General features: G+C 28.1%; 4 protein-coding genes across 12 annotated transcripts; all 4 read right to left on the bottom strand.

Moving 5' to 3' along the window:
* Position 1: 1 nt before the first annotated feature.
* On the bottom strand, positions 2–3,451 carry LOC122518555 (ethanolaminephosphotransferase 1-like). Its single transcript, XM_043637551.1, has 8 exons — positions 3,052–3,451; positions 2,454–2,522; positions 2,164–2,356; positions 1,783–2,045; positions 1,531–1,688; positions 1,258–1,438; positions 738–914; positions 2–649 (listed from the first exon to the last, which is right to left on the bottom strand). The coding sequence occupies exons 1-8, from the start codon at positions 3,121–3,123 to the stop codon at positions 587–589; spliced, it is 1,176 nt and encodes a 391-aa protein (XP_043493486.1). The 5' UTR covers positions 3,124–3,451; the 3' UTR covers positions 2–586.
* A 224-nt stretch (positions 3,452–3,675) lies between these two features.
* LOC122518554 (G patch domain-containing protein 1 homolog) lies at positions 3,676–7,275 on the bottom strand. Of its 2 annotated transcripts, XM_043637550.1 has the most exons (5): positions 7,175–7,275; positions 7,020–7,096; positions 6,553–6,931; positions 6,239–6,469; positions 3,676–6,169 (listed from the first exon to the last, which is right to left on the bottom strand). In XM_043637550.1, the coding sequence occupies exons 2-5, from the start codon at positions 7,081–7,083 to the stop codon at positions 4,033–4,035; spliced, it is 2,811 nt and encodes a 936-aa protein (XP_043493485.1). In that variant the 5' UTR covers positions 7,084–7,096; positions 7,175–7,275; the 3' UTR covers positions 3,676–4,032. The 2 variants fall into 2 exon arrangements, with proteins under 2 accessions (XP_043493485.1, XP_043493484.1); XM_043637549.1 differs by having other exon boundaries at positions 7,020–7,226.
* A 558-nt stretch (positions 7,276–7,833) lies between these two features.
* LOC122518502 (GDNF-inducible zinc finger protein 1-like) lies at positions 7,834–10,355 on the bottom strand. 4 transcript variants are annotated; one of them, XM_043637469.1, is made up of 7 exons: positions 10,139–10,355; positions 9,738–9,925; positions 9,459–9,635; positions 8,711–9,230; positions 8,547–8,591; positions 8,200–8,283; positions 7,834–8,148 (listed from the first exon to the last, which is right to left on the bottom strand). In XM_043637469.1, the coding sequence occupies exons 1-7, from the start codon at positions 10,194–10,196 to the stop codon at positions 7,892–7,894; spliced, it is 1,329 nt and encodes a 442-aa protein (XP_043493404.1). In that variant the 5' UTR covers positions 10,197–10,355; the 3' UTR covers positions 7,834–7,891. The 4 variants fall into 4 exon arrangements, with proteins under 4 accessions (XP_043493404.1, XP_043493403.1, XP_043493405.1 ...); XM_043637468.1 differs by having other exon boundaries at positions 7,834–8,283; XM_043637470.1 differs by having other exon boundaries at positions 7,834–8,283; positions 10,101–10,354.
* Positions 10,356–12,199: 1,844 nt separating this feature from the next.
* LOC122518590 (RNA-binding protein 39) lies at positions 12,200–19,219 on the bottom strand. Of its 5 annotated transcripts, XM_043637609.1 has the most exons (10): positions 18,978–18,994; positions 18,805–18,878; positions 18,374–18,447; positions 15,899–15,963; positions 14,241–14,594; positions 13,807–14,014; positions 13,470–13,736; positions 13,197–13,372; positions 12,909–13,079; positions 12,200–12,562 (listed from the first exon to the last, which is right to left on the bottom strand). In XM_043637609.1, exons 3-10 carry the CDS (start codon positions 18,389–18,391, stop codon positions 12,265–12,267), a joined length of 1,557 nt encoding a protein of 518 aa, XP_043493544.1. In that variant the 5' UTR covers positions 18,392–18,447; positions 18,805–18,878; positions 18,978–18,994; the 3' UTR covers positions 12,200–12,264. The 5 variants fall into 5 exon arrangements, with proteins under 5 accessions (XP_043493544.1, XP_043493543.1, XP_043493542.1 ...); XM_043637608.1 differs by lacking the exons at positions 18,374–18,447; positions 18,978–18,994 and adding an exon at positions 19,134–19,219; XM_043637607.1 differs by lacking the exon at positions 18,374–18,447 and having other exon boundaries at positions 18,978–19,018.
* Positions 19,220–19,222: the final 3 nt, after the last annotated feature.

Raw genomic sequence — 19,222 nt, 5'->3', positions numbered from 1 at the left:
ATTTTCCAAAATATATGCATAAGAAAGTATATTGATAGCTATTGATACAAAACATACAAGGAATAATATGTATAAAAGACCAAAAAGCACATTTAATGCATGCGTGTACTAAAATGAACAAATATACAAATGAATATAATATATTCTCACGTATAGATAAAGTTCAGTTAAAAACTATAGTTTAATTAAATAACGACGTATGAAATAAATCATCAATAAATTATTAAAGGCAATTTGTTTGTAATCTCCATTACTTCAAGGAATGGATGACATATTTGAAATAAATATGACATCATTTGTCAGGTTTCAAGTAAAGGAGTGTTTTGTGTGTATGTCTGTATGTGTGTATGCTTAAAATTTAGACTAGTTACATAGTAGTAATAATATTAGACTTATAATTTACTTTGGTTTCCTATACAAGTGAGTTATTATTTGATCTATGATTTTCGTATGTTGTTTTTTTTTTACTAACGTTCCGTTTCCGAATATCTTCTTTTCCTTTTTTTATTCGTTTATTTCCAATTATTGCCTCTTGTCCTTTCTGTTGCTCTCTTTATTTTTAACAGATATTATCATCCACGAGTAGTCAATCAGAATGGTTTTTTATATGGAATGTTTGAATACGAAAATGACGGCACATTTGGCGCACCTAATATTAATATATTCATTATCCATTTATTAAATCATCCTAAAACTCCAATAATGTAATTGAAAAAAAATAAACAAGGTAAACATACCACGCAGGTACCGTAGTGAATGTGGGCAAGCAAGGAAAAAATTGCTACGAAGTACATAGATTTCAGATTCATTTCAGGCAAGACAAATGAAAGAATAGCTGCTACTGTTACCGGTAACAATATCCATGGTAATATTTCACATCTAGTATTGCTCATTTGAGAGACAATTAAGCGGCACTGTAATACATAAGAAATAATATATTTTTCAATTCCTTAAAATAAATGTTTATAAAATCCTATTTGATTGCACTACGATACATTTGATTAAAAATAATATTTTGTTTTACTCTACGTAAAACTATTATTTAACACTTTATTGACTGCTCGTAGTTGAGGCTGCCACTCACTAAGTACCGGCTTAATCGTGCGCGCATTTACTCCCAGTAATCTGCTAATTTTCCAACTGTACGAAAACCGTCGATAGCTAAAAGCCGATTAATAGGCTAGCGGTCGATAAGCGCTGGCAATCCAAAAGCCGATAAATAGGCTAGCGATCGATAAAGTGTTAATATTAACTTACACATATATTAGAAAAAATAGTGCCAATGGCAAAATATATTATACGAGGATCCTTTTCCAATATATCTTGTTGGGAGAACAATATCCAAAGTGTAGAGATCATAAATAACAATACCAAAGGCACCAATGGTCTTATTGCTTCCGGAAATGTTCGCATTTTTCCTGTCTTATCTCTGTACGACCTAATAATAATAATAATAATATACATGTTACAATTAATAAGTTAATGTTAATCATTTGTAATAAAATCATGATAAGGTATAATTATACCAACTTGTATATGTTCCACAATACAACTGGTAAATTCGATACAAGAGCACTGACATATAATAACATTTCAAACATTATTCCCGCTGATATTCCTCCTGGCAAATAAAATTTCCATGCTTCGTGACCTCCTATGCTGGTCAAGATAAATACCAAGACAGTTGCCTAAGATTTGATTAAAATATAATTAATTATCACGAATAATAATATTAATATTATAAAATCTAATTATTAATGATTATTAATAAACACAACCAACCAACATAGATGCGTCATATCCCCAAGGAAGGAATAGCACACCCGTATTGTATTTCTCCCAGTGACTTAAATAAAAATTAACAAATACATTCCAAAGTATGAAATACATTCGTAACGGGGAAACACTATGATCTGTCCTTCCAAAAACTGAGTACATACAAACAGTGATTAACATTGCCGTCCAACTGTCCAAACCATGATCAAATAATTCACCCAAAGGCCCAGAAGTTTGTGTACGTCTTGCTTGTTTTCCGTCAATACCATCTAAACATAACAAAAATTATTGTATAAATCCTATATCGTTAGAATAATTAAACTTACTAAATTATTAACTAAATTTCTTATATTATATTTTGGAAATGTAGCATAATTATTTACTTACCAAGCGTGTATGCCATAAAGATATTAAATGCAGCTATTGCAAACACCCAACAAGGTATAGGCGAATATTGAGAATGATCGTCACTCGATGCATAAAAATAATAATCAAATGATGCAAATACCACAAAGTTTAATACGGTAAAAAGAAATCCAGAAAATGTTAATACGTTTGGTGCTACCCATTTTGGACAATACTGAAAAAATAATAGAAATATAACATATATAGTGTTGATACATAAATTATTATTATTATTATTATTATATGATTATTTATAAATATAAAATGTATACCTCTACAACTTTGTTCCAAAATGGATGCATAACATATACACTCAATGGGCTTGTATCCAATGAGCTATACTGAAAAAATAAATGTAAACATGTATATATGTGTGTAGATATATATATAATAAAAAGTTGTTAAACATATAAATATAAATATATATATGTAAGTATTGATACAAAGTATACTATCATATAATACTCTAATACAATAAATAATTATGACAATAAGAAAATAATAATGCATAAAAATGCATCTTCATTCACTATTTAGTTATGTTGATTGATCATAACTATTAGAATATTTTCTTATTATAATGATTTACTGCTTTTATATAATATAATATTTATATTTCATTATAAATATAAACAAATTATAAACAAAAAAAAATAATCATTATAACGCAGAAAAATACATCTTCATTTGCTACTTAATTATTTTAATTGATCATAATTATTAGAATATTTTCTATCACACAATGACAATGCTTTTATTTAATATATATTTGTATTTCATTATAAATGTAAACAAATTATATAAAAGAAAAAAAGAAAAAAAATATATATATAAATAATCGTTAGGATAAATCGTTTATTAATTACTTACTTTATAATTTTCAAAGCCAGTCAAATGTTCTTCCGATAAATATTCTATTTCGAGATTCATTTTTTGATACATGATAAGAGAGGTCTAACCTTTCGATTTGTAGTAGTTTATTTTGAATATATTTAATGTCCGCTTTATTGGCTTGTATATATACATGAAAGATTTAGTATTATAATACTAATTATTTCAACCCCTCCTAAAATAATTTAAAATGATGTATATTATACATAACAGTAACCTTTTATATAGCGCCCATTCATTATCATAGAATAATGAAATTTTAGCATGGATCCTCAATCCTCAAAAAGATCGCAAATTTGTGCGCCTCTGTAAACGCAAATATACACTAAAGTGACACACGCGGGTTATTTAAAATACTGTAAAATCATAATCATTTCGGCAATACTATAATATACCATACAACAATTAAACAAATAAATTCATTTGAATGATTAATTGTACTCTCATTTTAAGTTACTCTAAAAAATAATGAAAACAATTTTTAAATTATATTTAGGATTATTTATATGTATGTATATATAATTGCTGTTTAAATGTACTCTAATTTTAATTTAAAAAATGACAACAAATTTGTATAATATTATATATTTAAATTGTTTGAAGTAACATCGAAAGCATTGTATGTACATCTTTATTATAAAGATAGAAATCTATTTGATTATTTTCAGCGACTGTTTCTATTTAAAAAGCTTCGGCATTAATTGGAGAAATGTATTATCATTTAAATTCGTTAAATTAAATTATATAGTTAATTACATTGTTATATTATTTTGAAATAATACAAAATTGTTCTATTCTCTAAATGACCACCGATAGCATTCAATTCTATGAGAGAAACATGATGCAGTATATTTATATATATAACAATTACTAATATATAATATGGATTATCTAATATATAACACAAAAAATAAATAAAAGCTAAGAAGCTTTCAAGTCTTTTCAAAGGTCTCTTTTTAATTAACGTTTATGCTTTTTAGATTTTTTTTTACTTTTAGAACTTTTGTGTTCTTTGTGCTTGTGTTTCTTTTTCATTTTTTTCAATTTCTTTGTTTTGTGCAACTCAACCCACTTTCCTTCAAATTCCTCTGCAGTTTTTGGTACTATGACACTTTTAAAAATGGGTCTGGAAAATTCTATACTTCCACTGGAATCTGCCATAGCATTGCCGTCTTTGATCAATCTCGAAGGAAGCATCGGACCGTACACTGTTTCTGGTATTGGCATTTGAGGTATATCACAGGTTTTATCTTTATTATTTTGTTCAACGATGGTCTGCGGTTCTTGAGAAGGCAAAGTTGCTTCTTTCTCTTTGATATTACTCTCAGTGTCTTCTGTACTGACAGTTGATTTTTTCACAAGATCTTCGAGATCTAATTTCGCAAAAATACCTCTAGGAGGTGATGTATTTCTTGCTACGTTAATTTCATTCGATGAGTCACCTATCAACACAGACTTTACTACTTCGTTATCTATCTTTTCTTCTGTTTCTGTCTCTGATTCGTCACTGCTGCTAAGAAATATTGCTCTGAAAAGATCTTTCTTTTCTTCCGAATGATATTTATTAATTGTAACGGTCTCTTCATCTTCAGATTTTTCAGCATCCTTCGAAACTTTAGTTTGTTCCATATTTAGTATTTTATTTTCTTCATTAATAAATTCCTCTTCAGTATTATTTTTTAAGAATTTAGTTGAAGGTATCTCCTCGACTGTTTTGCCAAATACTTTTTCATACGAAGCTTCAAAGTTCTTCATTTTTTCTGACACTACTTGTGGTTCTTGAGTTTCGACAGAAGTCTTATAATATGTGGGAGATTTAGACGCATCACTTTTGATGAATTCATTTCCATAGGAAGAAGTAGATGCCTTATTATCTATGTCTTTGGGAAATATTTCCGTTACTTTTGAAAATCTTGAGGATACATCGAAATCTAATGAATCAAATACAGAATACTTCGCTTTCTTTTCTATTTTAATTTGCATGCCACAACTTCGTGGTTCAGGAATATTAAATCTTTTACATACGATACTTGCAGGTTGCCATTCAATTATATCTCGAGTTAATTTCCCAAACATTTCCATTCTAGCAGCTTCTTCTTTTTGTTGTTCCAAAGCATCAGTTAAATTTAATGTAGATTTATTTAACTCATTTTTATTATCATTACTTGGTACTTTTTTAATCGATTTAGATGATTGTTCGGATTCAGTAAGCTCCGGATCTTTTTCTAATTTAATTATAGAAAGTTGTTCTATGCTATCCGATTTACACATATTATTTACTTTTAAGCACGAACTTTTATTAATTTGATTATTAACTGCCTCTACATCGGCAAATGTAGAGGAACTGTTTAAATTAGTTGGTAAATTTAATAATCCTGAAGTGATTTGTTCTCTACCTGTAATACCACCACTCACAAACATTTTTGCATTTAATTTATCCACCCATACATTATTCCCTTGCGCTTTAGGTCTTTCAACTATTTTTTTACTAACTTCTACTTTTTGTTCTAATGAATTAGATGATTCTGACATTACATTAGAACTAGACGTAGGAATTGTAGAAGATAATATTTCTGCAGGTGTATTAACTTGTCCTTGAATTACTTTATCAGTGAAACTAACATCTTCCAAGATTTTAGCTCTTTTTGTAACATTAAGATTCTTTCTCTTTTCATTAAATGATTGATGAGGAATTGGAGGATAAAAGCGACTCTTTCTTGTAAGATGAATTGCACGATAGTCTTTTGGAAGTGAAGGTGGTGCAAAAGTCTTCCTACTATTTAATTTATCTTTTGCTTGCACAAATCCCTCTACGGAATTACTTTCCTTGTCATTTGAAATATTTTCCTTTGACCATCTCGTTTTACTTTTTTTACGTTCTGGTCCTAGTACTGAATCGTATCGAGACATATCTTCTTTTTCATAAATATCCTCATCGTCTGCTTCAAAAGCACCAACTCCAAATGCGTGCCCAAATATTGGAAGATTTTTATTATTGCTTTGATAATTACTTTCTTCATTTACCTGATTAGATAAAACGTTTTGTCTGTTTAATCCACTGTATCCAATACCAAAATAATTATCTTTTCCTTTAGACCTATAAAGTACAAATATTTAGTATAATAAAATCTATTAAAAATATATAATTATGAATTATAATATTTACCTAAAAGGCTCGTAATCATCAGGAGCAAAAGTAATATCAAGATTTTCATCATCGGAATCATTATTACTATCGATTTCTTTTTCTTCGTTTTTGGGCAACGAACAGCCATATATTTTAACTTTTTCTATTTGTTGTTTTGCTTTGATCTTCTCTTTTTTCGTTACCCTATTTCCTATACCTTGTCCTGGTTTCCATCCCATTTTCTTTAAAAGAGCAATACCAACTGTTTCTCTATAATTTGTACATCGTATTAAAATAACGTTAATGCATACACACATATAAAATTTGTATAATCAATTTGAATAAACGCTTACCTAACAGGCCTCAATAGTTCTTTCAATACAGGATTATATGACAGGAATTTATTATTAATCATTTCAGCTCTTCCTCTTTTAATACCTTTTTGTTCATGATGTTCGTAATCACTATTGGCTCTAATACCTTTCGGTGCTATGCCAAATATGCTTACATCTTCATCATCCATAAAATCTTCTGGTTGCTGCGCGACTGCTTTCGCTTTAGTACCTCTGGAAGATTTAAATTGCTGCGGTTTCCATCCATCGCGAGTTCCAACAGTATTAAAGTATCCCGCAGAAAAACCACCGGTGAATGCACCGTGAAATCTACGTCTACCTTGAGCATCATAAGCATATTGATCTTCTATGGTAACAGCTTTTTTCCTTGGTAAATTTTCTGTAAAATTCGTTCAACGTTCAATCAATTAAGATATTATACCAAAATATTTGACATTTACAACAAAATATTCAATTATTTATAATACCTTCATCCAGTGGTTCTAAAGCTGTTCCAAAAGTAGCATAATTTTCATCCTCGGAATCACTCATTATTATTTTAAGTCTATAACAGATTACTTAGTAGTTTACAATAATTAAATAAAAATTGTTATTTAATATTAAATACACTTTGTATACATACATAATATCGTATAGGTTATGTTACATGTCAATGATTTGATCGTATAACATCGTATAACTTCGTATCACATCGTATAACATCGTATACGATTTGTAAATCCTACTGACCCAGTGCCAATACTAATTCATATATATTTATATTCATATACGTATAAAGTAATGTTTTTGTTCTATATAAAATACTATTAATACAGATTATATTATAAATAAATAGTAATATATACATTATATTTAGCAATAAGAAAAAACACAATGTAATTAATAAAATTGTAATCTTTATAAATAATTGTTTATTATTTTGTACATTTTATTATAGTATAACTCACATTATATTTAAAATGTCTTTAAAGAGAAATTAAAATAAATAAATTGTTAATGCTAGTAGGGTGAAAAACTGAAAATATACATATCATCTTTTATTTCTATATAAATTTATTATTACTAAATACGAATAGTAATGAAATATTTATAATAGAATTGTATAACAAGTTTAAGTAACAATTATAATAATTCCTATAATATAACTAGATATATATATATATTATATATTTAATTATATTATTAAGATTATATTATTAAGAATAATAACTATTATTAAGATATATATATATATATATATATATATATATAATAATAGTTAATATATATATATATCTTAATAATAGTTATTATTATAATTATCGTAGTATATAAAAAATATGTGTAATCTTCTCCATTCCTATATACTATCATTTACAAGCGATTTATTATGTTTATTCCTTTTAGAATTATGATAAAGGTAAGAGTGTACACGCAAGCTGTTGCTGTTTTTATATTTATTACCACAAAGCTTACACGTAAGACTTTCCAGTGGACCATGTATAAAACGAACATGTAATTTTAAATTTTCTCTACGTGTAAAGTTACGAAGGCACTTAGGACATGAATAAGTCTGCACTAATTTACCCTTTTCCATGTGAAATATTGGTCTTATTTCTGAAACTATTCGTAATATTGTTTCTGGTGACAACGTATTACTACGATTACCTCTTTTATATCCATGCTTTTTGCCACAATTAGCTGCGTCATATCTCAAGTTGTTATGTTCTTCGATCACTGTATTAGTTATACCTAGTACATTTATACATATTCATTAGACACATGTAAAAATAATAATATTACGTATAACAGTCTATAAGATTTTGTTAATTCAAAAAGAGAATTTATTAAATCAATTATGAATTTAATTATTCTTAAAAGTGTACAGTAAAAATTTTAGAATTAATATACAGTCAAGATATTAAATACTTTTTTCTTTTTTTTTTTCCAATAGGGAAAAAATAATAGAATTATTGCGCATAGAAATTTTACATACACCAAGTTGAAACACATACCAAGAGATTCATCAGCAGATTTTAATTGCGTATCTGATTCTGAACCTGTAATATTAAATGAAATTACTTTCAAGCATCTAATTCATTTATCTCACAATTTAAATAAATCATATATAATATCAATTTGAATTGCAGCATAATTGTAAATAATTTTATTTTGTTACCTGATTTTTCTATATTCTCAATATTACAAAACACATTATTTGGTGTATCTGATTTATGCATCGGTTTTACATCCGTATCAGCCATATAATTAGAGGATTCATATTGCATTTCTTCCTCGTGATTTATGTTAGAAGTGCAGTCAAAAGGTTCATTTGCAGTCTGATCATTAGACGATTCAATAAATAATGCGCTTTCAGAATTACAATCTGTATTAGAAATAACATTTTTACAGTCAAGAGGTTCCTTTGCAGTCTGATCGTTAGATGATTCAATAAATAATGCTCTTTCAGAATTACAATCCGTATTAGAAATAACATTGTTTGAATATGGAATTTCATTAGTTACATTTCTTTCCATAATATCTAAATTCTGTATTACAGAATCCGAGGAAGGAAGAATAGTATTTTCTTTTTGTACCTCTTTATCGCTCAAAGATTCTGTTAATTTATTGCACTGATAAATATCTTCAAAATAACAATCTGATTTCTCATTGTTATCATCCAACTTTTTGTCTTTTTTCTAAAACCAAGGAACGATAAGTTTATTGATGTAATATTTAATCCCTTTTACTTTATAATAACAGGTGAGACTCATGATACACTTTAAGACTCGAACATAAGAAACATGAGTCCGACTCGTAGCAAATCTTATAGGTCAAATATAAAAAGCAAAAAGTATAGCACCAAATGTCATGCAACCCAGCATGCTAAATCATAGTGCAAGGGATTAATTAGGATAACAACGTACCTCCTTTCTTTCTTTAGTTAATCCTTTTATTTGTAATATTTCAGCTACTTTTAAAAAATTACTAATATCCTCTTGCTTAATACTAACTTCTCCTTGATACATGAATTGAAGTATGGCAAATAAGTCACGATAATTGACATCTTTTAATATTACAATTGGATGTTTACAAGAATTTTCCTACGATATAAATATATTATTAGAAGTATCTAAGAAATTGTATTAATAGTAATCAATATAGGAAAACTTTTGTCATTAATATTTGTTTCATTTATGATTTACCTTAAAAAGTCTATTGAAGTAACTACTACAAACTGATAATATCAATTTATGTGCTCTTAAAATTTGTCCTTCGGCTGTCAAAGTTACATCGACAAGCTGCTCGTCAATGAATGAAGTATATAAACCGGAAGATAAATTTCTTGGAAAACTATTCCATATTAAAGAAAATTGTTCTCCAGACATCGTTGCTGTAATCAAATAAACGAGATAAACAAATACATTCTTAAAAAATAATGTAGGTTATTTATAATTTACAAATGAATTTACAAATGAAAACAAACAGAGTATTATGTAATACAATTATAATAGAATATATAGATATTTTTAAAAGATAATATTATATTAAAAAAATAAAGGGAATACCTTAATAAAATAACCTACAGATAATATACAGTATTTACTTTGTATACTTCTTTTCCTTCTATGCATATATATATATGTTAATATGTCATGTATCATGTAAATATGTTTATAAATATGTGCATGCTATGATTATAACATATGACAATTATAAACGTGATATTACAGTAAATAAATTTTTATTTATTTTATAAATATTCTTAAGAGAATTTCAAAATATATTTTCACAATTTGATTTATGTTTAACCTTAAAGTAAAATGTGATATAGGAAGACTAATTGTATGTAAAAATGGTAAATTTTGTATCATGCAATGGAGTGCTGCAAGTACGGTGGTTATTGGCTACTTGATGCGCCATTTTTATTCGCGCGAAATTTAAATTAAATATATGAATTGTTAAATTGTTAAAGTAAAATAAGTTATTTTTTTATATTACGTAATTAATAAATTATTTGATCATAAAATAATATAAGATATACAAATATTTAAACAAAAAATACATACACAAAAGTAGAATTTTAAATTGAATTATGTAAAGTATATTTAAACCAATATGATTATCTTATAATATTTTATTAATTTAAAAAATGTTCACATTAACATTTTTAAAAAAGAAAGGAGTATTTTTATAACATGAAAATATTAATGTAATATATATATATATCATTTATAAAAATTTATTTATATTTGAAAGTATAATCTTTAATAAGTCGAAGCATTTTTGACTATTACATATTTACATGAATTACATGATTTAATCATGACTTAATTATATCGACAAAATATTGAAGCCATTAACTTGTCTAATTAACATCGAACTCATTATTTAATGTATACGTTTGCAAGTATGCATAATAATTAAATAAAATTCTATCCAATTAAAAAACAACACTACTAATACATAGTTTAACGATAATATAACTGTATTTTATATAAGCAAATTTTTGAAAAATTTACTGATACTTACAATATGAGCGATAAATATTACTTTTTATACTGTTAAAATACGTTGCGTCTTTTTTTTTTCTTTTTTTACATGTATGAACATCCATATAGAATTGTACTATGTATAGAGATTATTTATTGTATTTTTTTTTTTCCTATATCAGTTGGTCATATAAAATTTGCGAAGATTCAATCTTTCAAAGGCAGATTTTGTCTTTCATTATAAATTCTTAATATAATAATTATGTAAATTCTACTAATATATATAATAACTTACTTAACTTTGATTAATAATAATTTTCTAAATTCGTATATAGAATAATACTTTATCAGAGAATATGTTTATGTATACATATATATTATTCACATACTTAACACGATAATTTGGAAATCTCCACAAATGATTTTCTACAATGACGTATAATGACCAGAATAACTTTTGACCAGAATAATATACATCGATTATGATTTATCACTTTCATCTCGCCAAACCTTTTTTTTTTTTTAATAATCTTCATTATTACTTGAAAATCTATCATCATTGGGGTTGGTATAATATGGTGAGACGATTGATGATATACAACTTAACATTGTGTTGATTTTTAAATTTAAATGCTATATTTTTCCAGATTAACGTAATAATACGTACAAGTTTTTTTTTTTTTTTATTAAATCCTATTATTCTGTACACAGCTGTTGGTTACTAGTAACAAAATAAAAATAATAATAATAATAAATGAAATATATGATCCTTAGATATTAAAGATTTTTAAAATATGAGAGAACTAGTTGTGCACAAAAATATTATACAGTTAATAACCACTTGCTCTGGAAAAACGTGTCACGCACGTCGTAATGCTTTTGTCACAGAATCCCCAACGACGTGGTATGTACGTAGTCATGAAATTATTACAGAAACAAAAACGACGTGCATGGCACGCATCGGTGAATTTTTTTATGGCCAGTGCTGCAAGTGATTAAACACAAATGATACTTAATTTAATATACTGAAGAATATTAAAAAACGTTTTCTTTTTTGTTCTTTTCTATTTCTTTTTTTTTTCTTTTTTTTTTCTTAAGCGGGGTTTGTTTGTAAGGGAAAGAGAAAATGGAGGAAAAGGAGAATGAGAAAGAGAGGAGAAGGAGTAGAAGAAGGATATCAGCACAGTTATTGTAATGCTACCAAAAAATGTACATTTTAAGTGGTCTGATTCATTTGAGATCATATTCCCCGCCGAGGTGCAGTTGGGACCAATAATTGAATAGCAGTCATAGCATCTGGGAAGAGAGAATGGTAATTTACAACTGGTACATAAGCTGCAGTTATAACACGACCAGCAAACCACCGGCCGTGTAATGAATTGACTGCAGCAACTGCCGTTGCTATTGATGGACATTTAACATAAACATTTCCTTGTGGTGATGCTTGATCCACATATACGTGTAGTACACCCCCATGTTTATTACATTCTTCTATTACATCATCACGTATTTCTTTTGCCCAATTTGGATTTGTTTCACTGTAACAGAAACATATTAATATTAGATTTTTGTTTTCTTTTTTTTTTTTTTATAGAGAATGATTTAAAAATAAAATAGATACACATTCACGTTTATTTTAAAAGTTTTAATGTTAGATAACCCATTCTATCACTAACATTATATTTATGTAGCGATATAAAAATGGTATATTTATTTAATCTTGCATATCTGTTCCTCCAGTAAAAGTAAGTGCTCCAACTGGATCTACTTATGTATGCTTCGTACAATTATTAAATAAACGTTTAACTTATTTTTTTTCTTTATTCTTAAACTTCTACAAATTGTTCGTGTATTAATCAATGTATAGTTATAAAATATACTTACTTTTGTGGATCAAACATGTTTGATAGCATGAAACATTGTGTGGCTATTGGTGGTGCAGCTTGCGGTGGTGGTGGTGGAGCAGAGATAACAGGTGCCATATTTAATGCATTAGCTGCTGCTGGAGGTATTTCAAGACCAGTACCCTCGGCCAATTTGAACATTAATTGTAATCTATAAAATGAGCATTGAATAATTTAATTAAATGTATAAGAACATATATTTATGAAAACACAACAATGATATTAAATAATGCAATGCATATATATTTTTGTTTCGCTATAAATTTACCTGCCAGTTGCACCAAGGTCGATACCGCTTCGATCTAATTCATCAGTATCTAAAAGTGAGGGACCTTGAATTAAATCAGTGCGTTCTGTTACATTTCCAACTTTCATTGGTCTACCAGCTAGCTCAAAACCATTTAATTGTTCTAATGCTTTCTTAGCATCGTCCGCATTTCTAAACTGTAAATATATTTGTATGAGTTAATTAATATAAATTAAGAGATATAAATTAAGAGATATAAATTTATAATACGGTTTGCACGCAAATAAAACTTACCGTTAAAAAGCCATAACCTTTACTTCTACCAGTTTCAGGATCCATGATTAATTGAATGTTATCAATTTTTCCAAACGGTTCAAAAATACCACGAAGCATTTCTTCTGTTATATTGAAGTGAAGAGAACCTACATATAATCTCATAGGTCCTGTTTGTCCTTTGGGCATTAAATTTGGCATAGAATTACCCATCCGATTTTTCTCTGCTTGAGTGTGTTGTACTACTATAGGAACGCCAAGTAACTTTTGACCTGATAATCCAAGCGCCTAAATAAAAATAATAAGAAATATTAAAAACATTAAATAAAATTATCAAATCACAAAAAAAATAGCTTACAAGTGTAACGCTTTCAGGATCTTTAAATTCGACATATGCAATTCCTTTGAATCGTCTAGTTTTGTTACATGTAATCAGTCTAACATCTTGAACTTTGCCAACACTAGAGAAAAATTCTTCCAAGTCACGTGCACGTATCCGTTGACTCAGTTGCATACAGAATACTGTTCGAGCATCTCTTTCCTCGGGTGTCAGATCATCGTTTCTACTAAAAAAATAATTTCTCTATCAAATAATTGATTTAAAAGAAAATATTACTCTAACTTATAACACTTTATCGACCGCTAGTCTATTTATCGGCTTTTCGATTGCCAGCGCTTTACGACCGCTAGCCTATTAATTGGCTTTTCGATTGCTCAACTACGAGCGATCAATAAAGTGTTAAATTCTTATTGAAAACTTCAATGAAATTTGATTCTAATGAAAATACTTACATGCCAAGAGGACTAACACCTTTACCAAAAGGTGGTCGAGCTCTAGGTAATGTGATAGGTGTAAGAGATCTTTTTCTTCTTCTGTCTCTGTCTCTTCGATCTCGGTCACGGTCTCTATCCCCATCTCTGTCTCGGTCACGATCCCGCCTATCTCTCGATCGGGATCTTCGTCTACGTTCACGATCCCTGTCACGATCCCTGTCACGATCCCTGTCTCTATCCCTGTCACGATCCCTGTCTCTATCTCTGTCTCTGTCTCTGTCCCTGTCTCTGTCCCTGTCCCGATCACGGCGGTCTTTGTTGTCTCGGCGGTCGCGAGATCGTGAACGGGAACGAGAACGGTGTTTGCTTTTCCTAAAAACAGAAACATCAGAATTAGGGGGAGAGAAGTATAATATGCAAACATGATATTTAATGAGATAACATGTGTCTCTCTCTTTGCGTATACAATAAATTAAATATTTAATTATTTTTATATTCTATATTATTCTCTCTTATTTCAAATATTTCTTAATTTATATATATATATTAATAAATATATATGTGTTTAATTATCTATGAATAAAATATACAACACACTTATGATAGTAAATGATGAATTTATTTTTCATGTATATATATATGTACAATATTCTGCTTTATCTCTTCGCAATAAAGGATACTATGTGAATTAAAACGTAGAAAAAATGGAATCTTAAATATATGGTAATTTTATATATTCATATTTTCATATCTTTGAATTTAAGTTTTCTTTTTCTTTTAAGGAATTTATTATGAATAATATAATTAACTCCTTGCACTATGATTTAATACACAGAATTATGTGCTATATATTTAATGCATTATTTCCTGCTTCCTATGTTTGGTCCGTAAGATTTACAACGAGTAGAATCTGTGTTTCTTATATTTGGGCTGTAAATCATATCCACAAGTTTCTAACGCGTTGTTATAGTGCAAGGGGTTAAATATAGCAATATTTATGAATAATACTTTTATAAATAAAATTATTATCTTTTTGGATGGAAACATTGTATTGTTCCTACAATAAAATTGAGATTCGATTTGTGTCTTAAATATTTATTTATTTATTTATTTTTTTTTTTTGCTTTCTTTCTTTTTTTCTTTTAGTTCAAATACAAATGACCACTTACTGTAAATAAATTTATCTTCAATTATTCTTGGTCCTATGTACTTACCATTTAGAAGACTAACCTTTGGAATTATCAAAATAACCGCATTTACACTAATTGAATGGATTCTATAACAAAGAGAATATAACTTCAAATGGCCATTGCTAAGATAAGTTTATATTCATCTTTAATATTGCATTAATTAAACTTGTGATCTGCTGAATAATTTGTGTCGAAAAGAATACTTTTTTATTTTTTTTTTCACTTTTACTATAATAATTTTTAAAAGAGAACCTATTCATTTTACATGCCGTAATAAAAACTTATATTATTAAGATGCGCTAATTGGCCATCTTAAAAAAAAAAAATTGATGTTAAAAGTAACATAGATATACGTAAAAGAAAATACTTTTTACTATACCTTACGTACAAAGTATTTAAGAAAATTAGTATAAAAGTGTAAAAAATGATGGTATAATAATAATGATAATAATAGTGATGATAAAAAAGATATTTTGTAAAACTCACCCGGATGATTTGCGACTAGACTCATTTTCCTTGGAGGACTTGTCTTTGGATGAGGAGTCCTGCTCCTACGAACAGCAAACAGTTGAATGCCATGCCAGCCAGCCGATGTGGCAGGGTCGCGCGAACAAGGGGACAAAAAGCAAATCATTGAACGTTAGTAGGTTTCATAATAATGAGTTTTGTGCATGTTCAACAACATTTTGAATTGAGACAGTAGCTATAAAAACTTAAATGTAACATTAAGTTGACTTTTTGCTAGTAATGGAAACGTTGATAATTCATTCTCCCTTGAGAGCACGAAATTTTGCGAATATAAAGATGATTGCCGGATGGTGGTACAACTCTTGTGCTCTTTTGTCTTTTCCAGGCAGACTTTAGCGGTCTCAGGGCGGCTGAGATAGGGGGATAGCAATAGAGAACAAGAGAGACGGGGTGAGCTTAGTGTTGCGAGTCGTTCGCATACACCTTGCTCAGACTTACCAATAGTTTTATCGGGTTTTAGGAAAGCATTGCAATCTTGGGTTGAGCATGCCTTGGTCTTAAACTACCAATGGCCAACCACACATCCTTTTTCTTCTGTAAAAGAGAGCCCTCATCAAAGACAGTACGTTTTTAATGTAACACGTGATGTGAACCCTAATTGCTAGCCTAAAGCCCTTGCATGCTTAATATAATAGCTACTCCACGATGAAATATATAAATGATTAATGGTCATTCCTGCGTTACACTTTTGTATCATATTGATATATTAATTAATATTAAAAAGTTATTTTTTAGATTAGAGATCAAGATATTGAAATAAAATATATATAACTTATAGAGAGAACTTCTCAATTTAAAAATAAGACCTTTGCGTGTATTGTTTATTTTTTTTTTTTTTTAAATAGACGATAACATTATTATGAATGTGTATTTTCTGAAAACATGTTCATCTGTGCATTACTCTATCTTTTACATTTTTCATTACACACCAGTTTACCATGTGTTTATGTCTCGCTGTACAAGGTAATATTATATGAAAATATTTCTAATACCAAGACCACACTACTCTACGTGTATTCACATGTGAACGCTGCTATGCAACTTTTGAAAAATTAATAGAATAAAGATATAAGTTTCAAATATATTTATATGATTAACACGTGGTACACGTAGTTATATTTATTTAATGTGCTAAACATCAAATGGCTTGAACGACAAGTCAGGCAAAAATAACTTGGCACGGAATATGTTAAATGGCCATTGAATTGATTCTAAAGTTTTATCAAATTTATATAAGATAGTTTTAGTATGTGAATACACGATTTTGTATCTTTATGAAATACGAAATATTGTGGTTTGGTATACTGTATATATTACAATAATACATATATATAGTATCCTTATACAAGGAGCAATAATCAATGATAATAAACAATGTATATAATTTTATGAAATATTTTTATATAAAAGAAAAGAAAAGAAAAGAAGAAAAAAGAGATAGAAAAAGATAGAAAAAATAATTTCCATACTAATAAAAGTAAGACATATATATTTACTAATATACAACAATACAATTACACCATAATGAACATATAGTTTTTGAATATTTCATTGAGTACGGTATTAATAATACAAAATATATACCTTGCTATATCTTCATTTCTTTTCATTTAATGTTAATCATTTAAATTTGACTAAAAGAAGAGATAACAGAGAGACAATAAAATAAGTTTTCCTCAGACACCAGTTAACACGTTCCGTGCCAAGCCATTATTGCCTGACTTGTCGTTCAGGCCATTTGATGTTTAGCGCATTAAATAAATATGACTACGTGTACCACCGGTGATGCACATGGCACGGAACGTGTTAATAACCAGAGACCGGAATAAACTTGGCATATGCTGATTTTTATAATATATATATGATAAAAGATCTAATATAATTTAAATAAACTATGAATGATGTTTTATACTGTAATCAACTGTTGTATGTCGATAGATAATTATGTAGATGAATAATAAGAACAAATAAATTATCAATAACGTATGAAAGTAAAGAAAAAAGAATGAACATTGAACAAAATGTGTCTCAAGGAAAATAGATATCCACCTATCGAAGTAAGAAATTGTTTCTGTACCAGTGCGTCTTCGGCATAAGTCGTATATCGCTAAGTAACCATAGTTTGTATATATATATATATTATAATATATTATCTATACATTTTTGGAAAAAAACAACGACAACAAAAAATTATATATATATATATATATATATATATATAATATTAAATATTGTAAATATATTAAATATATTAAATATATTAAATATTATATTGAAAAATCATTAATATGTATATAGAATCTTCCTTCCCTGAAAATGCAGTACTTGACCATAGCGATACTAGCTACATCCTAATTATTAACAAAATTATGTTTCATCAAAATAAAATAAAAGAAGTAGAGAAATGATGTTAGTGATGACTTGTCTTAATACCTCGTATTTCAAGTGCATTCTAGGAACTCGCTGCCGAACATCCTACGAGCGCGAGGGTACATGTTACGTACCATCTATAAGTACAAAAAATGGAGGTATTGATCAATAGAATAGAATCAGTCAAGGATGTACTTTGTTCTACATGTATATATTGAGAGAGGAGTAGGATATATATGTATATATATAAATTTATATATATATAGAGAGAAAGAGAGAAAGAGAGAGAAAAAGAGATTATTAATCTTATTTTTTTTTAATCTTAACAGACGACGAATACGCTCAAAATACGAACGCACCGTACTGCATCAACACAATGAAATTATAATAGGAGAAGAACAAATCGGGAATTCGAACACAAGATAGATTGATATATGTATATATATATAGAGAAAAATAAAAGACCGTTTAGCCTCGGAATAATGTTTTCTTACCCCTTTTCTATATGGCGCTTCCAGCATCGCTTCGACATCCAATTCCTCCGCCATTGCGCGAGTTGGAGAATTTTCTGAAATTCCACGCATTAGCACACGACAAATAAATATTATAGACGACGCGAGTAGAGTATGCGAAAATGAAAACTATAGTTTAGAATTAGAAAACGTACGGTGTTTGTTTTATAAGATTTTTATATTTTTTTTTATATTTATATATGCATATATATATATATATGCGTGTGTGTCTTTATATATATATATATATTTATTATATTTAAGGGATTTCAATTTTTTTCTATTCTAATACAAAAATAAATTCAACGCACAATATCGCGATAATATACGTAAGATGGCCGAAAGAAAATGGACGCTATCGCAAGTATTACAACTAATCGCTATTTTAACGGAAATGACG

Source organism: Polistes fuscatus, unplaced genomic scaffold (genome assembly GCF_010416935.1).
Source record: "Polistes fuscatus isolate 324 unplaced genomic scaffold, CU_Pfus_HIC Scaffold25, whole genome shotgun sequence".
NCBI classification, from domain to species: domain Eukaryota; kingdom Metazoa; phylum Arthropoda; class Insecta; order Hymenoptera; family Vespidae; genus Polistes; species Polistes fuscatus.
This window is presented reverse-complemented; position numbering and strand designations above follow the sequence as displayed.

Coding starts and splice junctions, on each gene's coding strand:
- LOC122518555 (XM_043637551.1), bottom strand. CDS start 3,123: ATGTATCAAAAAATGAATCTCGAAATAGAATATTTATCGGAAGAACAT. Junction 2,357..2,453: donor TTTGGAACAAAGTTGTAGAG/GTATACATTTTA, acceptor TTATTTTTTCAG/TATTGTCCAAAATGGGTAGC. Junction 915..1,257: donor CTATTTTTTCTAATATATGT/GTAAGTTAATAT, acceptor TATGTATTACAG/TGCCGCTTAATTGTCTCTCA.
- LOC122518554 (XM_043637550.1), bottom strand. CDS start 7,083: ATGAGTGATTCCGAGGATGAAAATTATGCTACTTTTGGAACAGCTTTA. Junction 6,932..7,019: donor TTTAGAACCACTGGATGAAG/GTATTATAAATA, acceptor CGAATTTTACAG/AAAATTTACCAAGGAAAAAA. Junction 6,170..6,238: donor GATGATTACGAGCCTTTTAG/GTAAATATTATA, acceptor TGTACTTTATAG/GTCTAAAGGAAAAGATAATT.
- LOC122518502 (XM_043637468.1), bottom strand. CDS start 10,196: ATGATACATGACATATTAACATATATATATATGCATAGAAGGAAAAGA. Junction 9,926..10,138: donor AAGGAAAAGAAGTATACAAA/GTAAATACTGTA, acceptor ATTTGATTACAG/CAACGATGTCTGGAGAACAA. Junction 8,592..8,710: donor TGAGAATATAGAAAAATCAG/GTAACAAAATAA, acceptor TTAATATTACAG/GTTCAGAATCAGATACGCAA.
- LOC122518590 (XM_043637605.1), bottom strand. CDS start 18,894: ATGCGTGGAATTTCAGAAAATTCTCCAACTCGCGCAATGGCGGAGGAA. Junction 15,964..18,804: donor AAGCGCCATATAGAAAAGGG/GTAAGAAAACAT, acceptor TGCTGTTCGTAG/GAGCAGGACTCCTCATCCAA. Junction 14,015..14,240: donor GGTGTTAGTCCTCTTGGCAT/GTAAGTATTTTC, acceptor TTATTTTTTTAG/TAGAAACGATGATCTGACAC.